We start from the raw sequence: 9,472 nt of genomic DNA, 5'->3' as shown, positions 1-9,472 counted from the left end.
TAAATCATGTTACTGACTCCAGACCTACTGTCCAGCTATAACTCTCTGTAAACCCACCTGTTAGATGCTATATTCTCACAGAGTTACCCCTCAACTTCCACCCCCACCTCTTGAATCTTCATGGTCACATGGCGTAGGCAAAGCCAAAGAATACATATGATACTATTGCTTACAGTGGCGGACAGGCCAGATGCCCAAGCCTACACGGTTCAACACAGTGGTCTGAGCCTGTGCAGGACAGTGACACATGTACTCAAACACATACAGTACAAACCATAAACCACATACTGAGAGCTTCAAGATAAGCACAGACCAGTACATGTTCACAGAAAGACTAGACACTATGTCAAGCTCATCTTGTGATTGTTTACTCTTTCGCCCTGAAGCCTTACCGTGGCCGACCAGCCAGTCAGCCAGGCCTAGGTAATCCCCAGAGGTAAACAGAAGCAGAGCCGGGCCTGCTCCGTCATACCAGCCTCTCTACATCACACCAGTACACCCACACACTGTGCACCCAGGCTGAAGCTCTGGCCTGAAACACTACTACACCCACACAGTTACAAGAGACATTTCTGTGGAGCGGCATAGCCTGGCCTTGTCTTTTAATGCCTGTGTGAATAATGAGCAGATGGAGGTGCTTTCATCATGAGCCCATGTTTTCACTGAATAAAGATAAATGTTCATCAATGGAACAGAAACGACAAATCTCATCAGGTACTCTAATTATCTTTGAAAGTAGTGCTGCAGTTCAGGGAGGGGCTGAAAATAACCACATAATAACCTTTAGGTTTTGATTCTGCACATGCCTTCAGGTTTTTGTAATGTGAAGGTGTGAGCTGAATGACAAAAACAGGGTGGCACACCTAGTCGTAAGTATTTATATGCTTTCTTTCCGCTCCTTTTGCCAACCGTACGTCGCTACCTATAAAACATCAGGTAAAGTTGGATTTTGGTTCACATACAGAATATGGACACTAAATGATGGTGCAACTTTCTTTTAACCATTTCAAACTATTAAAGCTGCTAATTTGCAGTAGATCAAAAATAAATATAGTGTGTGTGAAATGTACTTTTTAGCAGCAAATAAAAATCCTTCTCATGCCAGTTACCTCTATAAACACGCTATTTTGATCAAATGTAAAAATAACGAGGTTTACACTGTTGGGGGCCGACAGCAAGGGTATATCCCCGAAATCCCCTCAATCCTCTGCTATATATAAATCTATCCACGATAATTGTTAGACGATCGATATGAACTCAATTTGAGCTAGATCGACCTGATAGTGGCAGAATAATGGCCTATTATTGCTTGATTTATGTCCATAAAAACTGTTTGTCAACTAAAGCGCCCCCATTTGGATGACTTATAATACTCATAGAGAAGCTGAAATTGATAGGGTTCTTCCACTAGGGGTCCCCTATGTTGCTTATCAAGGGATAAGAAATTCAACCAAATCTGTTCTCGTTATCACATTCACATAAAAAATATCCGGCGGTGGTGATTGGGGTAAAACCATTATATCCTCAAACCTCGATTTTGGGGATATGAATACATGTCAACAAAGAGAAAACACAGCCTTGTTTCTTTTTTAAAAAATGCAATTTGTATTAAAAGTCTTGTTTTTAAAACAGACAGCCCATGGTTAAAAGGCTGGTCTGAAAATAAACTTACAATCAGGTTAATTTTTTCAACAGTACATCATCACATTTCCTGTTAAAAACAACAACAAAATAAACAGAACAAACAGAATTCCTTTGATTTAACTGGTCTGGAATTTAAGCGTTTGGTGTTGTTGTCATGTCTAGGGGGAGTTCCAGTACCTGTGCATTTTAAGATATACTAAGTTTGGCCAGACCAAGCAGACATTTCAAATGAACCCCTCGGACTTCAAAAAGGCCAACATAAAACATAGAGAAAACCGCCATTCCATTAACAAAAAGCCTAATGTAGTTTTTTTTTTCTTTTTTTTGCCTCCACCCCTACGAGATTATCCAGAAGAACAGTTCACTAGTTTGTGGATTGCCATGTTTGAAGGGTTCTTTTGGTGATACATGTAGGTTGGCACTAAATCTGAACAGCTGATTTGTTTTGGAAAGGCACTCGACACAAGGGCGATTGGGTCACCATCCTCATGTCACTTCAGTTAAGGTCCTCTCACACATTGAAGAGGTGATGAAGGAAAAAAAGTGGCACTCTTCACGTTACTCCACCAGCAATTAAGTGGTGTCAAATTCTTTTGACTTTGGGAATAAAAGATTTGGAGTGTTGAGGAGCATTTCTCCAAAATGGGTTAGGCTGAGATGTCACCCAAATCTTCCCTCACCCCAAGATGTGCAGTCATTTAACAAAATATACTTTATCTCTCTCTCCTCTTCTTATACAGAAATATCCATTTATGAGTGTCTCTAAGTGTGGCTCTCCATAACTTTTCCATAAGAGGCTTAGTTCCAGTTGTAAGTACAGTTGGAACTGGTATGAGGGGGGGTGTTGCTGAAACTCTGGTTCGACACTGCGTTGACATCACTGGTGGACACTGATCGCGCAGAGAAGATATTCCAACCCAGCAGAATTCCTGAAGAGTGGACCCCTCCCTCTGTCTCAGTTGCTCCCCTCCTCCTCCTCTCGTCCCCCTGTAGCATTCCTCCCTTCATTTTCCTCAAAGGCCAGGGCGAGACACGAAGAAGAGCTCAACAGTACACACTTGGTGCAACACACTGCCACAAACAAGAAACAAAGAGTCATGAATGAATTAGAGCGACTTGGTAGAAAAGATCTAAAGAAACATAGGCCAGGATTAACAAAACTTGACTTGCAGATCCCTGAATGTAGGTCAGAGAGGAAAAACTAGAATGTCTTGACTGCAGTTAACCTCATTCTGGAAAACCACTTGTTTAATAATTTGAGATTCTAAGTTTACATGTCAAACTCACTAACTTTATAAGCCTAATTAATTCATAACTCATAACTTGTCCTTCCAGTTCAGCAAATGAGTCACACACTTCCCCAATCTGCATGACAAAACAATAGACAGCAAGTATCCTACCTTAGGTCAAACAGTTAATACTGAACTCAGAGGAACAAGAAGTGGCACAGAAGCACAAAGTTAAAGTTTCAAAATGAAGCTACAGTGGGGATTGCACCCGTTATTATACCATTTCTACCCAGTACTTAACATGTGCTATGAAAGATCTCAATTACAACTTTAGAAATAGTGTACTGATTGTATCATGTGACTTAATAAACTGTTACTAATGTCAGCTTTACATGTCAAGTCTGTGGTGGTTCAACTTACCATTGCAAACTTAAAACCGAGCAAAGAATAAAACTTTAAGGTTGTCCTTTTTCTTAAAGAATGACACAAGACGAACAACACTGATCGTCGCCATTTGGTGTTGAGGCATAGTTCATCTGTCGGACTATTTCTGCAAACAGTTCATCCACAGAGCTTTTATTTTTGGCCGAAGTTTCCATGAACGGGCAGTTCCAGTCGTCCGCCAATGCCTTCCCCTCACCGGACGACACCTCCCTTTCCCCCTCCAGGTCCACTTTGTTTCCAACCAGAATCATCGGCACTCTCTCGTACCTTTTCACACGAATGATCTGATCTCTCATGGGTTTGATATCCTGGAAGCTCTGTTGGTTCACCAGACTGTAGACCAGGATGAAACCCTGCCCGTTTTTGATGTACAGGTCTCGCATGGAGGCGAACTGCTCGGTCCCCGCCGTGTCTAGGATCTCCAGGACGGACGGAGACGAGTCCACCTCGATCTCCTTCCTGTAGAAATCCTCTATTGTGGGGTCGTATTTCTCTATAAAAGATCCCGTCACGAACTGGACGGTTAGTGCAGATTTGCCGACCCCTCCGGACCCGAGAACCACTACTTTGTACTCTCTCATGGTTCCCAAACAGTTACCCCCAGCCGACACTCCTGCTTCCTCTCCGCCGTGAGCCCGCTAGCCGCCCAGCTGGGTTTCAAACCGCTCACAGTTGCGCCTCCGCCAGCACTTTTGTACAGGCTCCGGTCGGTGGATACGGGGCGTGGTCGTCAACTATCGCCGCTCGGGGTGTAAATACGTTTTTTTCCGGAGCCGCATTCAGCATTTGTATTGTGGCATGCTGAGTCTACAGCAACAGCCCAGCCGGTTCTTGAGCGAGCTTCCCCCGTTTTCGTTCAAGTAGCCACCGTGCGCTCCCTGTTCGCTTTGCCAGAATCAAAACAACGTCAATGTAAGCTAGCACTTCCGGTTTTAGCCTTTAAAACAACAGTGAGTTTATAGTAAATATCCGGCAAAAGAAGCCTAGTTACCACTCAAATTCATGTCTAATACGCTCATAAATATGATAATTTAATAAATATATTCTACTAACAACTCACAACAGCTTCCTTTAGCAATATTATCACGTTATTAGCGCCTCAGGAAGCTCGTTTCCGGTCTAGCTTTAGCTCACAACAGCTAACTTGTCGAAGCTCCGCCGTGCGCTTTCCGTGCTTCCTGCCCACACTCTCCACGCAGTCTACGTCCCACGTCACTCAATAAATACTCTCCAGTGTTTAGTTAGTTAAAGGTGCAGTGCAGCTCTTATCGCACAGTCAGCGCGACTGCTCTCAGTCCTACCACGCAGACCTGCCACACCTTAGTTTCGACATCACTGATCCTTGGGCTTACTACTGCTTGACTCATTCTTACACTTTACTGGAATGGGCCATCTACCCTTCAACTTATTAACCCTTAGGACCTAGGAAACTTTATTTAGATATTTTAACTCTATTATAGCGTCATTATCTGCAACCAAGTATATCAAATATTATGAAACACTCTGTAATAGATATCCCATTTTATCCATAATTTTAACCATTTCATAAACAAATCATTAGGAAAAATGGCCCATATTCTGTAAAGATGGTTTGTTATTATTTAATTAAGCTCATACTGAAAAGCCTTTTTCATTATTACATTACACTGTTACATCATTTATTTGACCATTGCTGATGGGATTCAAGAATGAGTGGTTGTTCATCTCTGCAGTGGTGTTAAAAGTCTTTGGACACTCCATGAATTTGTGATATTGCATTAAGAATCAGCCTTAAGTCATTGAACTCTGCCAAGTATTGTGCCATTCTCGAAACCCACATGATCCCGTACGCACGTGCTCTGTTTCATTGTGGTCAAAACTGGACATTTCAGCAAAATAATTGAAACACATTCAGGGCACATGTTGAAATTGTCAAGAATTTTCTCCTTGTTAACAAAAACAAATAAAATAAAATAATTTGCATGTGTTTGTATTTGTCTGATGCACACCTTTTGAAACATAAAATATTTTTCTGCAAATATTTCATGACAATATTTGAGATTATGTACAATTTTAAGAGTGTCCAAAAACTTTTTTTCATTACTGTATTTACCCATAGATGTTGGGATTCTAGAATGAATGGTTGTTCATCTGTATATGTTAGCCTTTTGAAGAACTGGTGACAAGCTTGGGGTATACCCACCTTCACCACTGGTTGCTGAGATAGGCTCAGGTACCCCCAGGACCTTCTCAAGGATTACAGTTCAGAAAATTAATGAATGGATGAATGCTGGGGTTTGACCAGTACAATAATAACAGCAACAACGATACTGCTAGTACTACTACTACTCCTGAAAAGAAAAAATGATAATAATAATAATAATAATAATAATAATAATAATAATAATAATAATAATAATAATAATGATAATAATTTGGAGTAGAAAAAAAGTAGATTATTTAAAGTACTAGACACTGAAAACCCATTACACATGTCTGAAATGAACTACCCTCATTAAAATTATTGTTAGACAAAGAAAATCTATATAATTATTCATTAAATGTGTCACTGAATATCCATAAAAGATCTAGTTCGGAGCAATTCATAGCTGTTTTTGAACAATTATTTTCCCTATAAGTCAGCATTCCATTTTAGAAGCATAACATTAACCAACAGCAGTGAGTTGATGGGTTGTTAAACATCCTATCAACACTGATTTATTGGTCTATCTCTAAAAGATGTTAAGTAAAAGGTCGTATATAAGACTCCCTTTAAGACTCTTAAAGACACAGCTGACAATAAAGAAGTGATTATCATGTCTTATTTGAGGTTTTGGTATCAGCTAAATTATTGAAAAAGCAATTCATTTTTTAGAAATAACAGAAAGAGGAAGAAAATCTCAAAGTAATAATTAAATGTAGGCAGAAACCTCAAAATGAACACTGCTGGAATTCAAAACACACATGTCTAAATGTCTGAATTATACAAATATAAACATGCATTATTTAACAAGCAGAATTAAAAAAAAAAAAAAAAAGGTTACCACAAACTGTATTAACCCAGATAGCGTTCAGTTATCTGTACCATGCATGAAAGGGTTAAGTGGAAGATTGTGCTTTAAGATGAGCGTCTTCAAGTTACTACATGATGTTTAAGATCATCAGGAAACTTAAATGGTATGACACAGCAGAAATGAGTCACTGTTCCACTGAAGCATGACCCTGCATGTGACACATTAATGACCCTGCAGTTGACACATTACAGGCTTTTTTCTTTCACATTCACACGCTCCTGTGTTTATTTTGTTTGTGGACATAGCGTGATATCAGATTAATCTTCATTTCCTTGCTCAGTGACTTGTACTCTTGAGCCTCCTTTCTGTCATCAGCCAGATCAATAGCTCGCTGCTGCTGTCCGCCCTACCAGGAAGAAAAAGTTTATTGTTGTCTGAATACTTTCTTAGAGTTATTCTGAATCTGGAACTTATCCACAGCTCCTGACTTGTGATTTTACCTGTCATCCAAGAGGAAACAGCACCTTGTTTTATACAGGTAGTTTTTACAGGTTTATAAAACAAACCTGTACAAACAGTACGTGTAATTGTATTTTCCTGTTTGCATGTACATGTGTGTGTGCTAGCTCATCATTACATTCTCATAAAAATTCTGAAACAACCACTGTTTCTATGTTTTCAATCAATACCCATCAGCCGAACGTAGTGATGATTAAACCACAGTTGTGACCTCATCACCTCGGGGGATGGCAAGGAAAACTCTGCTAGATCGATAGAATTTTAATTCACCCACAAATCACCACCAACGATTCCGCAGACCTTTGCACAGTGCAGTTAGACCAGAGAACGGGGAAGTAAATCTGTGAGTCAGAATGTATGACTGTGGCTGTTGAACCAGAGCTCAAAGGATATGTCATAATGTTCTCTAGATTGTTATACACCTACGCACAAAAAAAGAAAGTGCACATTCATATGCAAACACGCCCCTAAATACTTTGCAGCACTGTACAGGTTTGTAGGTGACAGCAGCTGAAACATGTGGACTGGCTCGTCATGTGGGCTTTACAAGTGCCTCGGAGCCTACTCCTCCCTAAATCCCCTCAGGAAACAACAGGCTCATGCCTATTTGAAGACAATCAGCATTCTGCCCCATGGGGAGTATGGGTAATCTGACCCAGAGCCTTGTCATGTGGATTGTCACATCTGTGAGAATGGTTGCTTTAAATGTACAGACTTGTTACTCACAGCACACAAGAGAAGTAGTTGATTTTCACACAGCAGTGATAATTAGATAGACATGGTTATCTAATGTCACTTCCACAGGAGACGCCGCGATGAATTTACCTCCTATAGTGACTTGTAGAATCAGAAGTGAAGCTTCTGGAGTTGTGTTCTACAAACCTGTTTGGGCCCAGGTCTACTTGGTGCAGTGCATTAACTGAAGTATCGTACTTAAATACAAATTGTGACACACTTCTACTTGAGAATTTCCATCTTATGCTAATTGACTCAGTGCTGCTCCACTTAATTTCAGAGGAAAAGTTTTTTCAGAAGTTGTCATATCTCAGTAAACATACAACCTCTACCTCAGCTTACAGTATTTTACATTGCAGAACTTACTTGTCACCAATAACTACCTGATGCTCTGCTTAATGTAGTTTTTTTATGTAAAATGTGAAATGTATTGTTTGGTTGTGACATGATGTGTGGTTTTATGTGAAGACATTTTTTTTTTTTATTATTTTGTGACTTGTGTGTGTGTGTGTGTGCGTGGGTTTTTTTTTTTGGTTTTTTTTGGCAATGGCTACTGCCACAGTATTGTGGTATGAAATATTGGTTTGTCTATTGTCATAAAACCAATCAAAGGTTAGCATTTGTACTAGAGCCAGTCATGGATACTGTTCCATGAACTCATTCACCTCTTGTTACCACAGCACTGTGGTGATATATGGCGTATACATTAATGCATTCTTTTATGAATTTTGCTGCCACAGTATTGTGGCAATTAATGGAAATGACAACAAATTAGTGATAGTATATTGTATAGAATGGGAATTATTGTGGCAAATGCTCTGTATATTGTTTTATGGTGTTCTTTGCTCTGTGCTGTCAGTGAGATTGAGGTTTTTCAGGATGTGACGTTTTGGGATGTGACACGTTACCAGTCTACACATGATATAACGAGGGCGCTGATTAGCTCTGCGGTAATAGACAAACCGATATTTCGTGCCACAGTACTGTGTCAATACCCACTTTTTTTTTTTTTACATGTATCTTTGCAAATGCAGACCAAACATGATCCTTGTGTGTACATAAAATAGACAATAAAGTATTTCCTATTTCTATGTATTTTTCAGTTTTACACTTACATGATGTGATACATTAATATAACTTAGTACTGCAAATCTTAATCTACCCAGTAGTGTATGAAGTACCCGCAATTGGTTCAGCAGCGACAAACCACAGCGTACAAGATAAATGTTCCACATATTTGATAGAAATAATAAATAAAAGTCCCCACCTCAGTTTATCTAACGAAGTCAGTTAGACCTTCCATTGGGTAATTACTGCGGGGGTCAATATGTTTCCACTGCAACAAGTTCCTTAACCCCAACTGATGGAATGACTTGCCTCTCATTTCTTAAACAGCCATAAATTTGCTGGGGAACATAAAGATCGGACAATACCAGGAATCACTAGGCTCATTAGGCTCGTGAAAGAGTGGTTCAGGGAGTATGAGACATCATTTTCACACATGGATTGCCCACCACAGAATCCAGACCCTGAACCACATTGAAAATCTATGGGATGTGCTAGAGAAGACTTAATGTACTGGTCTCAACTCTCCATCATCAATACAGGATCTTGGTGAAAAATGAATGCAACCATAGACAGAAAAAAATATGATGTTTGTGGTGATACTGTATAAACATTACATAGGTCGAATTTGTCATGTAATCAAAGCAGAATGCGGTCCAATGAAATACTGCATGTGGGACTTAACAGTACACTAACAGTGCATCATTATCATATCATATACGCATATAATGATTGGAGGTGACTAAGGCTATCCCATAAATACATATATATTTACCTCCGCCAAGGAGGTTATGTTTTTGCCAGGGTTTGTTTGTCTGTCTGTTTGTTTGTTTGTCTGTCCGT

General features: G+C 39.7%; 1 protein-coding gene across 1 annotated transcript; it reads right to left on the bottom strand.

Moving 5' to 3' along the window:
- Nucleotides 1–1,928: 1,928 nt before the first annotated feature.
- Nucleotides 1,929–4,496, bottom strand: LOC115431841 (ras-related protein Rap-2b). Its single transcript, XM_030152512.1, has 2 exons — nt 3,294–4,496; nt 1,929–2,715 (listed from the first exon to the last, which is right to left on the bottom strand). The coding sequence occupies exon 1, from the start codon at nt 3,896–3,898 to the stop codon at nt 3,347–3,349; it is 552 nt and encodes a 183-aa protein (XP_030008372.1). The 5' UTR covers nt 3,899–4,496; the 3' UTR covers nt 1,929–2,715; nt 3,294–3,346.
- Nucleotides 4,497–9,472: the final 4,976 nt, after the last annotated feature.

This window comes from Sphaeramia orbicularis, chromosome 13, assembly GCF_902148855.1.
Source record: "Sphaeramia orbicularis chromosome 13, fSphaOr1.1, whole genome shotgun sequence".
Lineage (NCBI taxonomy): Eukaryota > Metazoa > Chordata > Actinopteri > Kurtiformes > Apogonidae > Sphaeramia > Sphaeramia orbicularis.
The sequence above is the reverse complement of the archived record's forward strand: the minus strand, read 5'-3'. Positions and strand labels throughout refer to the sequence as shown.